Genomic DNA, 16457 nt, shown 5'->3' on the forward strand with positions numbered 1-16457 from the left:
CGGTGGGCGTGGACATGCAAATTTTGCTGGCCGGCCGAGGCCTGTGGGAAGCTGCTGTGGGTAGCTGCGCGCTTTCCAAAGTGGGCACAGGGGCCTTGGCTGGTCACCTTGCGCCCCAAAATGCCCATGCTCTGCCTCGCCCGGCCTCAGGCCTAGCCTGTGTGAATGCCACCCTCGCCCTGCGGGGAGATGCCCAGCGGCCCGCCCTCGCCCTGTCCCCTTCCAACTCATACTTACCTGGCAGGGGAGACACCATGATCACGAAGGTGGTTCTCCCAGGGTGAGGCTCATCCATTGCACTTCGGATGTGCTGACCCCTGCGATGTCCCCAAATGCGGGATACTCGACTGCATAATTTCTGGTAGTGGGGGACTGCGTTCGCGCTTTCCCCTGATCTCTGGTTTCAAGAAAGACAAAATGGAAAAAAAATAAAAAGGAGTCTGGAGCACCCTTTCTCGTCTTCTGTGGTCTTTCTGGGCTGCTGCGGCTGGATTGGAGGGGGGCGTGGGCAAGAGGGAATCACATGCTAAGTACCGAGCCTGAGGAATGATGGGATAGTTGCAGCCTCCCACTCTGGGGACCTATCCAGAGACAGGGCAGTAGGCCCTGGCCAGGTGACATGTCTGCTCCTTTCCATCGCCCCCCCTGGGGCTGTGGCCTGGCTGCCAGCCTCTTGCCTCGCCCTAGCCTTCCCAGGCCCAGACTCTGGCTGAGGACCCCAGGCCGTGGCCCGGCGAGGGCTCTGCCCGGCGAGGGTTCTGTCTGCAGCGTTTGGGAGCGTTCGTGAGGGGCTCGGGGCGAGAACCCCTGCTCACTTGCAGGCCTGTTTGTCCCTGGCTTTCAGCCACAAGCAGTCGACTGGGGCCTAGCCAGGCAACATGTCACTGCATACCTCTAGAGGGGGCCTCAGTGGCAGCTCTTAGGCTTCCAAAGCCCCAAATCTCTGCTTCTGGGCCCAAAGTGGGCATGGCAATCGCCCTTCTGTGAGTGCTGTAGCCCTGGCTTTGCCCCCGTGTGAGCAAGGTGCAGCATAGCGAAAGCAGGGCCCTGATTGGCGCTGCCGGTGGGCGTGGACATGCAAATTTTGCTGGCCGGCCGAGGCCTGTGGGAAGCTGCTGTGGGTAGCTGCGCGCTTTCCAAAGTGGGCACAGGGGCCTTGGCTGGTCACCTTGCGCCCCAAAATGCCCATGCTCTGCCTCGCCCGGCCTCAGGCCTAGCCTGTGTGAATGCCACCCTCGCCCTGCGGAGAGATGCCCAGCGGCCCGCCCTCGCCCTGTCCCCTTCCAACTCATACTTACCTGGCAGGGGAGACACCATGATCACGAAGGTGGTTCTCCCAGGGTGAGGCTCATCCATTGCACTTCGGATGTGCTGACCCCTGCGATGTCCCCAAATGCGGGATACTCGACTGCATAATTTCTGGTAGTGGGGGACTGCGTTCGCGCTTTCCCCTGATCTCTGGTTTCAAGAAAGACAAAAAGGAAAAAAAAATAAAAAGGAGTCTGGAGCACCCTTTGACGTTTCTTGTGGTCCGTCCAGGGTGCTGTAAGCTGGCTGGAATGGGGAGTGGGCGAGGGCCAATTAGTTATGCAAATTTACAAGCCTGGGGGATGCTGGCTTAGGGCTTAGAAACGTGCTTCTGGGCCCGATTTCGACCTGGCAAGCACTCTGTTGTGCTTGCGAAAGCCTTTGCTTGTGCACAATTTGGAGGGCCTGAAAAATCTGCTGTTGGGCCCGATTTCGGCCTGCCAAGCCCTCTGGTGTGCTTGCTGTAGCCCTGGCTTTGCCCCCGTGTGAGCAAGGTGCAGCATAGCGAAAGCAGGGCCCTGATTGGCGCTGCCGGTGGGCGTGGACATGCAAATTTTGCTGGCCGGCCGAGGCCTGTGGGAAGCTGCTGTGGGTAGCTGCGCGCTTTCCAAAGTGGGCACAGGGGCCTTGGCTGGTCACCTTGCGCCCCAAAATGCCCATGCTCTGCCTCGCCCGGCCTCAGGCCTAGCCTGTGTGAATGCCACCCTCGCCCTGCGGGGAGATGCCCAGCGGCCCGCCCTCGCCCTGTCCCCTTCCAACTCATACTTACCTGGCAGGGGAGACACCATGATCACGAAGGTGGTTCTCCCAGGGTGAGGCTCATCCATTGCACTTCGGATGTGCTGACCCCTGCGATGTCCCCAAATGCGGGATACTCGACTGCATAATTTCTGGTAGTGGGGGACTGCGTTCGCGCTTTCCCCTGATCTCTGGTTTCAAGAAAGACAAAATGGAAAAAAAATAAAAAGGAGTCTGGAGCACCCTTTCTCGTCTTCTGTGGTCTTTCTGGGCTGCTGCGGCTGGATTGGAGGGGGGCGTGGGCAAGAGGGAATCACATGCTAAGTACCGAGCCTGGGGAATGATGGGATAGTTGCAGCCTCCCACTCTGGGGACCTATCCAGAGACAGGGCAGTAGGCCCTGGCCAGGTGACATGTCTGCTCCTTTCCATCGCCCCCCCTGGGGCTGTGGCCTGGCTGCCAGCCTCTTGCCTCGCCCTAGCCTTCCCAGGCCCAGACTCTGGCTGAGGACCCCAGGCCGTGGCCCGGCGAGGGCTCTGCCCGGCGAGGGTTCTGTCTGCAGCGTTTGGGAGCGTTCGTGAGGGGCTCGGGGCGAGAACCCCTGCTCACTTGCAGGCCTGTTTGTCCCTGGCTTTCAGCCACAAGCAGTCGACTGGGGCCTAGCCAGGCAACATGTCACTGCATACCTCTAGAGGGGGCCTCAGTGGCAGCTCTTAGGCTTCCAAAGCCCCAAATCTCTGCTTCTGGGCCCAAAGTGGGCATGGCAATCGCCCTTCTGTGAGTGCTGTAGCCCTGGCTTTGCCCCCGTGTGAGCAAGGTGCAGCATAGCGAAAGCAGGGCCCTGATTGGCGCTGCCGGTGGGCGTGGACATGCAAATTTTGCTGGCCGGCCGAGGCCTGTGGGAAGCTGCTGTGGGTAGCTGCGCGCTTTCCAAAGTGGGCACAGGGGCCTTGGCTGGTCACCTTGCGCCCCAAAATGCCCATGCTCTGCCTCGCCCGGCCTCAGGCCTAGCCTGTGTGAATGCCACCCTCGCCCTGCGGGGAGATGCCCAGCGGCCCGCCCTCGCCCTGTCCCCTTCCAACTCATACTTACCTGGCAGGGGAGACACCATGATCACGAAGGTGGTTCTCCCAGGGTGAGGCTCATCCATTGCACTTCGGATGTGCTGACCCCTGCGATGTCCCCAAATGCGGGATACTCGACTGCATAATTTCTGGTAGTGGGGGACTGCGTTCGCGCTTTCCCCTGATCTCTGGTTTCAAGAAAGACAAAATGGAAAAAAAATAAAAAGGAGTCTGGAGCACCCTTTCTCGTCTTCTGTGGTCTTTCTGGGCTGCTGCGGCTGGATTGGAGGGGGGCGTGGGCAAGAGGGAATCACATGCTAAGTACCGAGCCTGGGGAATGATGGGATAGTTGCAGCCTCCCACTCTGGGGACCTATCCAGAGACAGGGCAGTAGGCCCTGGCCAGGTGACATGTCTGCTCCTTTCCATCGCCCCCCCTGGGGCTGTGGCCTGGCTGCCAGCCTCTTGCCTCGCCCTAGCCTTCCCAGGCCCAGACTCTGGCTGAGGACCCCAGGCCGTGGCCCGGCGAGGGCTCTGCCCGGCGAGGGTTCTGTCTGCAGCGTTTGGGAGCGTTCGTGAGGGGCTCGGGGCGAGAACCCCTGCTCACTTGCAGGCCTGTTTGTCCCTGGCTTTCAGCCACAAGCAGTCGACTGGGGCCTAGCCAGGCAACATGTCACTGCATACCTCTAGAGGGGGCCTCAGTGGCAGCTCTTAGGCTTCCAAAGCCCCAAATCTCTGCTTCTGGGCCCAAAGTGGGCATGGCAATCGCCCTTCTGTGAGTGCTGTAGCCCTGGCTTTAACCCCGTGTGAGCAAGGTGCAGCATAGCGAAAGCAGGGCCCTGATTGGCGCTGCCGGTGGGCGTGGACATGCAAATTTTGCTGGCCGGCCGAGGCCTGTGGGAAGCTGCTGTGGGTAGCTGCGCGCTTTCCAAAGTGGGCACAGGGGCCTTGGCTGGTCACCTTGCGCCCCAAAATGCCCATGCTCTGCCTCGCCCGGCCTCAGGCCTAGCCTGTGTGAATGCCACCCTCGCCCTGCGGGGAGATGCCCAGCGGCCCGCCCTCGCCCTGTCCCCTTCCAACTCATACTTACCTGGCAGGGGAGACACCATGATCACGAAGGTGGTTCTCCCAGGGTGAGGCTCATCCATTGCACTTCGGATGTGCTGACCCCTGCGATGTCCCCAAATGCGGGATACTCGACTGCATAATTTCTGGTAGTGGGGGACTGCGTTCGCGCTTTCCCCTGATCTCTGGTTTCAAGAAAGACAAAATGGAAAAAAAATAAAAAGGAGTCTGGAGCACCCTTTCTCGTCTTCTGTGGTCTTTCTGGGCTGCTGCGGCTGGATTGGAGGGGGGCGTGGGCAAGAGGGAATCACATGCTAAGTACCGAGCCTGGGGAATGATGGGATAGTTGCAGCCTCCCACTCTGGGGACCTATCCAGAGACAGGGCAGTAGGCCCTGGCCAGGTGACATGTCTGCTCCTTTCCATCGCCCCCCCTGGGGCTGTGGCCTGGCTGCCAGCCTCTTGCCTCGCCCTAGCCTTCCCAGGCCCAGACTCTGGCTGAGGACCCCAGGCCGTGGCCCGGCGAGGGCTCTGCCCGGCGAGGGTTCTGTCTGCAGCGTTTGGGAGCGTTCGTGAGGGGCTCGGGGCGAGAACCCCTGCTCACTTGCAGGCCTGTTTGTCCCTGGCTTTCAGCCACAAGCAGTCGACTGGGGCCTAGCCAGGCAACATGTCACTGCATACCTCTAGAGGGGGCCTCAGTGGCAGCTCTTAGGCTTCCAAAGCCCCAAATCTCTGCTTCTGGGCCCAAAGTGGGCATGGCAATCGCCCTTCTGTGAGTGCTGTAGCCCTGGCTTTGCCCCCGTGTGAGCAAGGTGCAGCATAGCGAAAGCAGGGCCCTGATTGGCGCTGCCGGTGGGCGTGGACATGCAAATTTTGCTGGCCGGCCGAGGCCTGTGGGAAGCTGCTGTGGGTAGCTGCGCGCTTTCCAAAGTGGGCACAGGGGCCTTGGCTGGTCACCTTGCGCCCCAAAATGCCCATGCTCTGCCTCGCCCGGCCTCAGGCCTAGCCTGTGTGAATGCCACCCTCGCCCTGCGGAGAGATGCCCAGCGGCCCGCCCTCGCCCTGTCCCCTTCCAACTCATACTTACCTGGCAGGGGAGACACCATGATCACGAAGGTGGTTCTCCCAGGGTGAGGCTCATCCATTGCACTTCGGATGTGCTGACCCCTGCGATGTCCCCAAATGCGGGATACTCGACTGCATAATTTCTGGTAGTGGGGGACTGCGTTCGCGCTTTCCCCTGATCTCTGGTTTCAAGAAAGACAAAAAGGAAAAAAAAATAAAAAGGAGTCTGGAGCACCCTTTGACGTTTCTTGTGGTCCGTCCAGGGTGCTGTAAGCTGGCTGGAATGGGGAGTGGGCGAGGGCCAATTAGTTATGCAAATTTACAAGCCTGGGGGATGCTGGCTTAGGGCTTAGAAACGTGCTTCTGGGCCCGATTTCGACCTGGCAAGCACTCTGTTGTGCTTGCGAAAGCCTTTGCTTGTGCACAATTTGGAGGGCCTGAAAAATCTGCTGTTGGGCCCGATTTCGGCCTGCCAAGCCCTCTGGTGTGCTTGCTGTAGCCCTGGCTTTGCCCCCGTGTGAGCAAGGTGCAGCATAGCGAAAGCAGGGCCCTGATTGGCGCTGCCGGTGGGCGTGGACATGCAAATTTTGCTGGCCGGCCGAGGCCTGTGGGAAGCTGCTGTGGGTAGCTGCGCGCTTTCCAAAGTGGGCACAGGGGCCTTGGCTGGTCACCTTGCGCCCCAAAATGCCCATGCTCTGCCTCGCCCGGCCTCAGGCCTAGCCTGTGTGAATGCCACCCTCGCCCTGCGGGGAGATGCCCAGCGGCCCGCCCTCGCCCTGTCCCCTTCCAACTCATACTTACCTGGCAGGGGAGACACCATGATCACGAAGGTGGTTCTCCCAGGGTGAGGCTCATCCATTGCACTTCGGATGTGCTGACCCCTGCGATGTCCCCAAATGCGGGATATTCGACTGCATAATTTCTGGTAGTGGGGGACTGCGTTCGCGCTTTCCCCTGATCTCTGGTTTCAAGAAAGACAAAATGGAAAAAAAATAAAAAGGAGTCTGGAGCACCCTTTCTCGTCTTCTGTGGTCTTTCTGGGCTGCTGCGGCTGGATTGGAGGGGGGCGTGGGCAAGAGGGAATCACATGCTAAGTACCGAGCCTGGGGAATGATGGGATAGTTGCAGCCTCCCACTCTGGGGACCTATCCAGAGACAGGGCAGTAGGCCCTGGCCAGGTGACATGTCTGCTCCTTTCCATCGCCCCCCCTGGGGCTGTGGCCTGGCTGCCAGCCTCTTGCCTCGCCCTAGCCTTCCCAGGCCCAGACTCTGGCTGAGGACCCCAGGCCGTGGCCCGGCGAGGGCTCTGCCCGGCGAGGGTTCTGTCTGCAGCGTTTGGGAGCGTTCGTGAGGGGCTCGGGGCGAGAACCCCTGCTCACTTGCAGGCCTGTTTGTCCCTGGCTTTCAGCCACAAGCAGTCGACTGGGGCCTAGCCAGGCAACATGTCACTGCATACCTCTAGAGGGGGCCTCAGTGGCAGCTCTTAGGCTTCCAAAGCCCCAAATCTCTGCTTCTGGGCCCAAAGTGGGCATGGCAATCGCCCTTCTGTGAGTGCTGTAGCCCTGGCTTTGCCCCCGTGTGAGCAAGGTGCAGCATAGCGAAAGCAGGGCCCTGATTGGCGCTGCCGGTGGGCGTGGACATGCAAATTTTGCTGGCCGGCCGAGGCCTGTGGGAAGCTGCTGTGGGTAGCTGCGCGCTTTCCAAAGTGGGCACAGGGGCCTTGGCTGGTCACCTTGCGCCCCAAAATGCCCATGCTCTGCCTCGCCCGGCCTCAGGCCTAGCCTGTGTGAATGCCACCCTCGCCCTGCGGGGAGATGCCCAGCGGCCCGCCCTCGCCCTGTCCCCTTCCAACTCATACTTACCTGGCAGGGGAGACACCATGATCACGAAGGTGGTTCTCCCAGGGTGAGGCTCATCCATTGCACTTCGGATGTGCTGACCCCTGCGATGTCCCCAAATGCGGGATACTCGACTGCATAATTTCTGGTAGTGGGGGACTGCGTTCGCGCTTTCCCCTGATCTCTGGTTTCAAGAAAGACAAAATGGAAAAAAAATAAAAAGGAGTCTGGAGCACCCTTTCTCGTCTTCTGTGGTCTTTCTGGGCTGCTGCGGCTGGATTGGAGGGGGGCGTGGGCAAGAGGGAATCACATGCTAAGTACCGAGCCTGGGGAATGATGGGATAGTTGCAGCCTCCCACTCTGGGGACCTATCCAGAGACAGGGCAGTAGGCCCTGGCCAGGTGACATGTCTGCTCCTTTCCATCGCCCCCCCTGGGGCTGTGGCCTGGCTGCCAGCCTCTTGCCTCGCCCTAGCCTTCCCAGGCCCAGACTCTGGCTGAGGACCCCAGGCCGTGGCCCGGCGAGGGCTCTGCCCGGCGAGGGTTCTGTCTGCAGCGTTTGGGAGCGTTCGTGAGGGGCTCGGGGCGAGAACCCCTGCTCACTTGCAGGCCTGTTTGTCCCTGGCTTTCAGCCACAAGCAGTCGACTGGGGCCTAGCCAGGCAACATGTCACTGCATACCTCTAGAGGGGGCCTCAGTGGCAGCTCTTAGGCTTCCAAAGCCCCAAATCTCTGCTTCTGGGCCCAAAGTGGGCATGGCAATCGCCCTTCTGTGAGTGCTGTAGCCCTGGCTTTAACCCCGTGTGAGCAAGGTGCAGCATAGCGAAAGCAGGGCCCTGATTGGCGCTGCCGGTGGGCGTGGACATGCAAATTTTGCTGGCCGGCCGAGGCCTGTGGGAAGCTGCTGTGGGTAGCTGCGCGCTTTCCAAAGTGGGCACAGGGGCCTTGGCTGGTCACCTTGCGCCCCAAAATGCCCATGCTCTGCCTCGCCCGGCCTCAGGCCTAGCCTGTGTGAATGCCACCCTCGCCCTGCGGGGAGATGCCCAGCGGCCCGCCCTCGCCCTGTCCCCTTCCAACTCATACTTACCTGGCAGGGGAGACACCATGATCACGAAGGTGGTTCTCCCAGGGTGAGGCTCATCCATTGCACTTCGGATGTGCTGACCCCTGCGATGTCCCCAAATGCGGGATACTCGACTGCATAATTTCTGGTAGTGGGGGACTGCGTTCGCGCTTTCCCCTGATCTCTGGTTTCAAGAAAGACAAAAAGGAAAAAAAAATAAAAAGGAGTCTGGAGCACCCTTTGACGTTTCTTGTGGTCCGTCCAGGGTGCTGTAAGCTGGCTGGAATGGGGAGTGGGCGAGGGCCAATTAGTTATGCAAATTTACAAGCCTGGGGGATGCTGGCTTAGGGCTTAGAAACGTGCTTCTGGGCCCGATTTCGACCTGGCAAGCACTCTGTTGTGCTTGCGAAAGCCTTTGCTTGTGCACAATTTGGAGGGCCTGAAAAATCTGCTGTTGGGCCCGATTTCGGCCTGCCAAGCCCTCTGGTGTGCTTGCTGTAGCCCTGGCTTTGCCCCCGTGTGAGCAAGGTGCAGCATAGCGAAAGCAGGGCCCTGATTGGCGCTGCCGGTGGGCGTGGACATGCAAATTTTGCTGGCCGGCCGAGGCCTGTGGGAAGCTGCTGTGGGTAGCTGCGCGCTTTCCAAAGTGGGCACAGGGGCCTTGGCTGGTCACCTTGCGCCCCAAAATGCCCATGCTCTGCCTCGCCCGGCCTCAGGCCTAGCCTGTGTGAATGCCACCCTCGCCCTGCGGGGAGATGCCCAGCGGCCCGCCCTCGCCCTGTCCCCTTCCAACTCATACTTACCTGGCCGGGGAGACACCATGATCACGAAGGTGGTTCTCCCAGGGTGAGGCTCATCCATTGCACTTCGGATGTGCTGACCCCTGCGATGTCCCCAAATGCGGGATACTCGACTGCATAATTTCTGGTAGTGGGGGACTGCGTTCGCGCTTTCCCCTGATCTCTGGTTTCAAGAAAGACAAAATGGAAAAAAAATAAAAAGGAGTCTGGAGCACCCTTTCTCGTCTTCTGTGGTCTTTCTGGGCTGCTGCGGCTGGATTGGAGGGGGGCGTGGGCAAGAGGGAATCACATGCTAAGTACCGAGCCTGGGGAATGATGGGATAGTTGCAGCCTCCCACTCTGGGGACCTATCCAGAGACAGGGCAGTAGGCCCTGGCCAGGTGACATGTCTGCTCCTTTCCATCGCCCCCCCTGGGGCTGTGGCCTGGCTGCCAGCCTCTTGCCTCGCCCTAGCCTTCCCAGGCCCAGACTCTGGCTGAGGACCCCAGGCCGTGGCCCGGCGAGGGCTCTGCCCGGCGAGGGTTCTGTCTGCAGCGTTTGGGAGCGTTCGTGAGGGGCTCGGGGCGAGAACCCCTGCTCACTTGCAGGCCTGTTTGTCCCTGGCTTTCAGCCACAAGCAGTCGACTGGGGCCTAGCCAGGCAACATGTCACTGCATACCTCTAGAGGGGGCCTCAGTGGCAGCTCTTAGGCTTCCAAAGCCCCAAATCTCTGCTTCTGGGCCCAAAGTGGGCATGGCAATCGCCCTTCTGTGAGTGCTGTAGCCCTGGCTTTGCCCCCGTGTGAGCAAGGTGCAGCATAGCGAAAGCAGGGCCCTGATTGGCGCTGCCGGTGGGCGTGGACATGCAAATTTTGCTGGCCGGCCGAGGCCTGTGGGAAGCTGCTGTGGGTAGCTGCGCGCTTTCCAAAGTGGGCACAGGGGCCTTGGCTGGTCACCTTGCGCCCCAAAATGCCCATGCTCTGCCTCGCCCGGCCTCAGGCCTAGCCTGTGTGAATGCCACCCTCGCCCTGCGGGGAGATGCCCAGCGGCCCGCCCTCGCCCTGTCCCCTTCCAACTCATACTTACCTGGCAGGGGAGACACCATGATCACGAAGGTGGTTCTCCCAGGGTGAGGCTCATCCATTGCACTTCGGATGTGCTGACCCCTGCGATGTCCCCAAATGCGGGATACTCGACTGCATAATTTCTGGTAGTGGGGGACTGCGTTCGCGCTTTCCCCTGATCTCTGGTTTCAAGAAAGACAAAAAGGAAAAAAAAATAAAAAGGAGTCTGGAGCACCCTTTGACGTTTCTTGTGGTCCGTCCAGGGTGCTGTAAGCTGGCTGGAATGGGGAGTGGGCGAGGGCCAATTAGTTATGCAAATTTACAAGCCTGGGGGATGCTGGCTTAGGGCTTAGAAACGTGCTTCTGGGCCCGATTTCGACCTGGCAAGCACTCTGTTGTGCTTGCGAAAGCCTTTGCTTGTGCACAATTTGGAGGGCCTGAAAAATCTGCTGTTGGGCCCGATTTCGGCCTGCCAAGCCCTCTGGTGTGCTTGCTGTAGCCCTGGCTTTGCCCCCGTGTGAGCAAGGTGCAGCATAGCGAAAGCAGGGCCCTGATTGGCGCTGCCGGTGGGCGTGGACATGCAAATTTTGCTGGCCGGCCGAGGCCTGTGGGAAGCTGCTGTGGGTAGCTGCGCGCTTTCCAAAGTGGGCACAGGGGCCTTGGCTGGTCACCTTGCGCCCCAAAATGCCCATGCTCTGCCTCGCCCGGCCTCAGGCCTAGCCTGTGTGAATGCCACCCTCGCCCTGCGGGGAGATGCCCAGCGGCCCGCCCTCGCCCTGTCCCCTTCCAACTCATACTTACCTGGCAGGGGAGACACCATGATCACGAAGGTGGTTCTCCCAGGGTGAGGCTCATCCATTGCACTTCGGATGTGCTGACCCCTGCGATGTCCCCAAATGCGGGATACTCGACTGCATAATTTCTGGTAGTGGGGGACTGCGTTCGCGCTTTCCCCTGATCTCTGGTTTCAAGAAAAACAAAATGGAAAAAAAATAAAAAGGAGTCTGGAGCACCCTTTCTCGTCTTCTGTGGTCTTTCTGGGCTGCTGCGGCTGGATTGGAGGGGGGCGTGGGCAAGAGGGAATCACATGCTAAGTACCGAGCCTGGGGAATGATGGGATAGTTGCAGCCTCCCACTCTGGGGACCTATCCAGAGACAGGGCAGTAGGCCCTGGCCAGGTGACATGTCTGCTCCTTTCCATCGCCCCCCCTGGGGCTGTGGCCTGGCTGCCAGCCTCTTGCCTCGCCCTAGCCTTCCCAGGCCCAGACTCTGGCTGAGGACCCCAGGCCGTGGCCCGGCGAGGGCTCTGCCCGGCGAGGGTTCTGTCTGCAGCGTTTGGGAGCGTTCGTGAGGGGCTCGGGGCGAGAACCCCTGCTCACTTGCAGGCCTGTTTGTCCCTGGCTTTCAGCCACAAGCAGTCGACTGGGGCCTAGCCAGGCAACATGTCACTGCATACCTCTAGAGGGGGCCTCAGTGGCAGCTCTTAGGCTTCCAAAGCCCCAAATCTCTGCTTCTGGGCCCAAAGTGGGCATGGCAATCGCCCTTCTGTGAGTGCTGTAGCCCTGGCTTTGCCCCCGTGTGAGCAAGGTGCAGCATAGCGAAAGCAGGGCCCTGATTGGCGCTGCCGGTGGGCGTGGACATGCAAATTTTGCTGGCCGGCCGAGGCCTGTGGGAAGCTGCTGTGGGTAGCTGCGCGCTTTCCAAAGTGGGCACAGGGGCCTTGGCTGGTCACCTTGCGCCCCAAAATGCCCATGCTCTGCCTCGCCCGGCCTCAGGCCTAGCCTGTGTGAATGCCACCCTCGCCCTGCGGGGAGATGCCCAGCGGCCCGCCCTCGCCCTGTCCCCTTCCAACTCATACTTACCTGGCAGGTGAGCCACCACGATCACCTGCCTGCAGTACCTCTGGTCGCCACTAGAGGTCACTGTTCTGCAAGAAGAGCTATTTGGTGCTTTTAAGCGCACAAATGCACTTTTAAGTGCTACTGCTGGAGCTTTGCCTGCTGAGGATACCTGCCTTCTGGACCTGCCTTCCTGCCTGCTGAGGACCACCGCCTGATGGGGACTCCTGCCTGCTGAAGCCACCCGCCGCCTGGAGCTGCCTGCCTTGCTGGGGAAGCTTTGGCTGCTGGAGCTGCCTACCTGCTGTGGATTCCCTTCCTGCCTGCTGTGGACTGCCTGAAGGAGCTGCCTGCCAGCTGGGGACCTCTTGCCAGCCTGAAGGAGACCCCTGCCAGCCCCCTGCTGGGACACCCACCCTGCTGGAGCTGAGGGGCTGCCTGAGTCCTCCACCCACCTGAAGGGGACCCTGTCTACTGGCCTGAGGATTACCTACCGGCCACCAGCTCCCTGAGGAATCCTTCTTCTTCTCCTGGGCACAGCACAGCAAAGCAGCAGGATGAGCAGGCCCCTGAATCCATGGTTCCACAACACCGTAAAGCTACAGAGGAAGGTGGAGCCAGACGGCTCTACACCGCAACTGAGCAGGAAGATATTTACTGAGCTGCTGGTAACCAAGATGGGGTTCACAGCAGCAGAAATCTGGTGCATCATGACGGATGCACCCAAAGGCACCTACCTGCTTACGTTCATGTCTGAACGAATCTGCAGGAGGTATTGGCAGATGTGCTGGTCACGACGGGAGGAGAAACCGTTCTCCGACTTCCACCTGGAATGCCAGCTCGTGGTGGAGGTCAAGAAAATGACCGTGCACGTCTACAATCCACATGTCAATGTGCAGGACCTAACAACCTTCCTACGCCGCCACTGCACAGTGACAAAAGAACCCTCCCGCAACCTGGACAGCGATGGCATTTGGGATGGTAAATGGACAGTGATGGTGAAGCTGAAGGAGGACCCTTTGGCCCCAGATGGAGTCCGCCACCCCCCTTCCAGCTTCTCCCTAGGGCGTGACTCGGGGTACCTGTACTACCCTGGGCAGCCCAAGCTCTGCAACAGGTGCAACAATCCTGGTCACACCGGCAAGGACTGTACGGCGCAAGTTTGCAGGAAATGCAAGCAAGAAGGCCACACAGCAATGTTCTGTAAGGAGAAAACCACATGCAACCTCTGTGGGGCCACAGGTCACCTCTTTAAGGACTGCCCAAAAAGAGCGAAATCCTATGCCCAAGCCGCCAAACCTCCGTGGAGTGAGCAACCGGAGGAGGCAGAGGAGACCAGGCCTCCAGTCCCACCCCCGCGGCGGGAGAGGGGGACAGGGAAAGGGAAGGGCCCTAAACAAGACAAGCCCAAGCCCGACCAGGACACCGCCAAGGTCCAGGAGCAACATACACCTGCCGATACCCCAACCACCCTCCCTGAGCCGGATGAGCACTGTGAGTCAATGGAGACTCCCGCTCAGGATGCCACCGAGGACCAGGGGGAAGGGCCCTGGATAACACAGGAGCGCAGAAAAAGGAGGCACTCAACTGACTCCGAAGGAGAAAGCAAGAGACCAGTGAGCACCCACAACTCCTACTCAGGGCTCGAGAATCCAGAACAGGAGGAGCAGCTCGAACAAGACAGCCCAGACGAGCAACTCGAGCAAGTATCAAAAGTGCTGAAAGAGATGAGGGCACTGGCAAACTCCATGGAGCAGTCCCCACCCCCATCGCCAGCAAGAGTTGAAGAAGTGGAGACCTTCATCGTGGCCCGAGAGCAAGACCTGCCCGTCACCCTGGAGGAGGTAGACCCCAAGCCCAGCCAAGAGCGGGAAGCGGCCATCGTGCAACAGCAAGCAGCAGCTGCCGAGCAGGAAGGCCAAACGCCGGAGTCCCAACAGGAGGCTGTCACAGCCGTGTAAGTAGCCTTGTCAACTGTTTTGTAACCAATTGCTTTGACTTGATAATTAGTCTTTAAGTATTAAGTTTACTCTTAAAAACTAATTAATGATGGCTATTTCATTATTTTCCGTAAACGTCAGAAGTATTAGAGACAGGCGCAGATGTGCTAGTACTTTGGGTTTCCTTGCCAGTCAGGAGTGTGATGTGTACATGATTCAGGAATGCTCCATCCCCTTCGCAACATCATACACGCACCTAGAACAGCAGTGGACCCTAGGGCCTTCCTTTTGGTCTGGAGGGAACAGCAGTAGGTCTGTAGGAGTGGCTACCTTAGTCAGAGGAAGGCGTTTCACGATGGACTCGGTCACCGAACTGGAGGGCGGCAGGGCTCTTGTCGTCGACGGTTCGTGGGCAGGAGAGCCAGTTAGACTGATCAACGTGTACGCCCCTTCTGATGTAGGCGAGCGACGGGAGCTGTTTCAGCGCCTCAGGCCACAGCTGGTCACCTCCAGAACAATTTTGATGGGTGGGGACTTCAACTGTATTCTAGAAGCAGGTGGTAGATGCGGGGCCAGGGCAGGGGCAGGATGGATGGATGATGCTGCGAAACTACTGGTAGAGATGGTGGGGGAGGCCTCCCTGACAGATGTCATGGGGTCCATGGGGGTGAACGCCAGGAACTTTACCTGGAGTCGGCCTGATGGCTCCTTGCGCTCCAGGATAGACTTCATCTTTACCTCTCGATCAGTGAAGCTCAAGCAACATTCGATGGTGACAGTACACTTCTCTGACCACAGAGCTATCCACTTCCAAGGGGAACTGACGGGCAAGTTCCTGACAGGTCCAGGCACTTGGAAACTGAATAGCTCTCTGCTGGAGAAAGAGGGGGTGAAGGAGGAGTTGAGGGAGACATACACCCAGTGGCAGGCCATGAAAGAGACATTCAAGTCCACAGGGGAATGGTGGGAATGGGTGAAAGGCAGGCTCCAGGATTTCTTCAAGAATGTGGGCAGGCAGGCTGCAAAGGGGAGAAAGAGGGAGTTCAGTAGACTACAGCAAGTGCTGCAAGAACTGCACGACCTCCAACTCCGGGGATGGGACGTCATGAGCCCTCTGGAAGAAGTCAAGAAAGAGCTGAGCGAGCACTTTCATGACGAATCCAGGGGGATCATCTTCCGTTCCAAGGTGGAGAACTTGGAGAAGGGGGAGAAATGCAACTCCTTCTTCTTTAAGAAAATCCACTCTGCGCACACCCCTCTGGTTCAACTGCGCAATAAGGAGGGAATCCTCTGTGACACGAGGGAGGACATTAGGAAGGTAGTGACAGACTTCTATGGGGACCTCTACTCAGAGAAGAGGTCAGAGGGAGATCAAGCAGAAAAGTTTCTGTCTGGTATCCCAAGAACTGTTTCCCCAACAGTGAGAGAAGCCCTTAATGCCCCCCTGACTTTGGACGAGCTGCACCTTGCAGTTAAATCCTTCAAGTCGGGAAAGACACCAGGTAGTGATGGTCTCCCAGTCGAGTTCTATGACTCACTGTGGGACCTAGTGGGACCAGATCTCCTGCAGGTGTATGAGGAGATGGAGAGGGAAGGAATCATGCCCCACACTCTGAGGGAGGGAATGATTGCTCTCTTGTATAAACATAAGGGGGAGAGATGTGACCTAAAGAACTGGCGCCCCATCTCTCTCCTAAATGTTGACTACAAGATCCTTGCAAAGACACTAGTTAACAGACTGAAGGGCGCCATGGGAGAGTTAGTTCACCCAGACCAAACCTGTGGGGTCCCGGGGCGCAGGGTCGCAGATAGCCTGGCACTGATAAGGGACACGATCCAGTACATCACGGACCGCAAGATCCGGGCTGCCCTGGTCTGTCTAGATCAGGAGAAGGCATTCGATCGCGTCTCCCATGAGTTCATGGAGAGGGTACTGCATGGCTTTGGGCTGGGGGAGCGCTTCTGCGGTTACGTTAAAGTAATGTATAAAGACATCTTCAGTTCAGTCATTGTAAATGGTTGTAAAACAGACCCCTTTCCTATCAGGTCTGGGGTAAGACAAGGCTGCCCGCTCTCGCCACCTCTGTTTGTTTTGGTTATAGAGCTACTCGCTGAGTACATCAGGAAGAACCCAAACATCAGAGGAATCCAGACACCCGGCGACGCGAAGAGGGAAGTCAAGTGTTCGCTGTACATGGACGATGTCACCCTCTTCTGCGCGGATGCGGAATCAGTCCAATCTCTGCTGGAGGCGTGCACAGACTTCGGCAAGGCATCAGGGGCGAGAATCAACGTGGACAAGTCTCAGGTCAAACTCTTCGGGCGATGGGACCTCTGCAACGAGCCTCTCCCCTTCCCCATCGAGGCAGGACTGATGAAGATCCTCGGCGTCTGGTTTGGAGGGCCAGGGGCAGCAGCGAAGAGCTGGAACGAACGTTTGGCCAAGGTGAAGCAAAAACTGGGCCTCTGGAGCCTGAGAAACCTGAGCATTGAAGGGAAGGCTCTGGTGCTCAGGAACGATGCACTGCCCGTGCTGCAGTATGTGACACAGGCCTGGCCACTCCTGGCCAACGTAGCACGGGCCATCAACAGCATGGTGTTCCACTTTGTCTGGCACTCCAAGATGGACAGGGTGAAACGGTCAGTCATGCACAAGGAGCACCGCAAAGGGGGGAAGGCAGTCCCCGACATCTCAACGAT

General features: G+C 58.9%; 1 protein-coding gene and 12 non-coding genes across 13 annotated transcripts; all 13 read left to right on the top strand.

Annotated features, from left to right (window-relative positions):
* The first annotated feature begins 229 nt into the window (after window positions 1-229).
* Window positions 230-393, top strand: LOC146864972 (U1 spliceosomal RNA). The gene has a single exon (XR_014977016.1). It is a non-coding gene; the product is annotated as a U1 spliceosomal RNA (small nuclear RNA).
* Window positions 394-1290: 897 nt separating this feature from the next.
* Window positions 1291-1454, top strand: LOC146864973 (U1 spliceosomal RNA). The gene has a single exon (XR_014977017.1). It is a non-coding gene; the product is annotated as a U1 spliceosomal RNA (small nuclear RNA).
* Window positions 1455-2069: 615 nt separating this feature from the next.
* On the top strand, window positions 2070-2233 carry LOC146864974 (U1 spliceosomal RNA). The gene has a single exon (XR_014977018.1). It is a non-coding gene; the product is annotated as a U1 spliceosomal RNA (small nuclear RNA).
* Window positions 2234-3130: 897 nt separating this feature from the next.
* Window positions 3131-3294, top strand: LOC146864975 (U1 spliceosomal RNA). The gene has a single exon (XR_014977019.1). It is a non-coding gene; the product is annotated as a U1 spliceosomal RNA (small nuclear RNA).
* Window positions 3295-4191: 897 nt separating this feature from the next.
* LOC146864976 (U1 spliceosomal RNA) lies at window positions 4192-4355 on the top strand. Its single transcript, XR_014977020.1, has one exon. It is a non-coding gene; the product is annotated as a U1 spliceosomal RNA (small nuclear RNA).
* An 897-nt stretch (window positions 4356-5252) lies between these two features.
* LOC146864977 (U1 spliceosomal RNA) lies at window positions 5253-5416 on the top strand. The gene has a single exon (XR_014977021.1). It is a non-coding gene; the product is annotated as a U1 spliceosomal RNA (small nuclear RNA).
* Window positions 5417-6031: 615 nt separating this feature from the next.
* Window positions 6032-6195, top strand: LOC146864978 (U1 spliceosomal RNA). The gene has a single exon (XR_014977333.1). It is a non-coding gene; the product is annotated as a U1 spliceosomal RNA (small nuclear RNA).
* An 897-nt stretch (window positions 6196-7092) lies between these two features.
* Window positions 7093-7256, top strand: LOC146864979 (U1 spliceosomal RNA). The gene has a single exon (XR_014977024.1). It is a non-coding gene; the product is annotated as a U1 spliceosomal RNA (small nuclear RNA).
* Window positions 7257-8153: 897 nt separating this feature from the next.
* On the top strand, window positions 8154-8317 carry LOC146864980 (U1 spliceosomal RNA). Its single transcript, XR_014977025.1, has one exon. It is a non-coding gene; the product is annotated as a U1 spliceosomal RNA (small nuclear RNA).
* A 615-nt stretch (window positions 8318-8932) lies between these two features.
* LOC146864981 (U1 spliceosomal RNA) lies at window positions 8933-9096 on the top strand. Its single transcript, XR_014977413.1, has one exon. It is a non-coding gene; the product is annotated as a U1 spliceosomal RNA (small nuclear RNA).
* Window positions 9097-9993: 897 nt separating this feature from the next.
* On the top strand, window positions 9994-10157 carry LOC146864982 (U1 spliceosomal RNA). The gene has a single exon (XR_014977026.1). It is a non-coding gene; the product is annotated as a U1 spliceosomal RNA (small nuclear RNA).
* A 615-nt stretch (window positions 10158-10772) lies between these two features.
* Window positions 10773-10936, top strand: LOC146864983 (U1 spliceosomal RNA). The gene has a single exon (XR_014977027.1). It is a non-coding gene; the product is annotated as a U1 spliceosomal RNA (small nuclear RNA).
* A 1335-nt stretch (window positions 10937-12271) lies between these two features.
* Window positions 12272-13778, top strand: LOC146864984 (uncharacterized). Its single transcript, XM_085639162.1, has one exon. It carries the CDS (start codon window positions 12375-12377, stop codon window positions 13776-13778), a length of 1404 nt encoding a protein of 467 aa, XP_085495288.1. The 5' UTR covers window positions 12272-12374.
* The last annotated feature ends 2679 nt before the right edge of the window (window positions 13779-16457 follow it).

This window comes from Triturus cristatus, chromosome 2_1 (genome assembly GCF_964204655.1).
Source record: "Triturus cristatus chromosome 2_1, aTriCri1.1, whole genome shotgun sequence".
NCBI classification, from domain to species: Eukaryota; Metazoa; Chordata; class Amphibia; order Caudata; family Salamandridae; genus Triturus; species Triturus cristatus.

Coding starts and splice junctions, on each gene's coding strand:
- LOC146864984 (XM_085639162.1), top strand. CDS start 12,375: ATGAGCAGGCCCCTGAATCCATGGTTCCACAACACCGTAAAGCTACAG.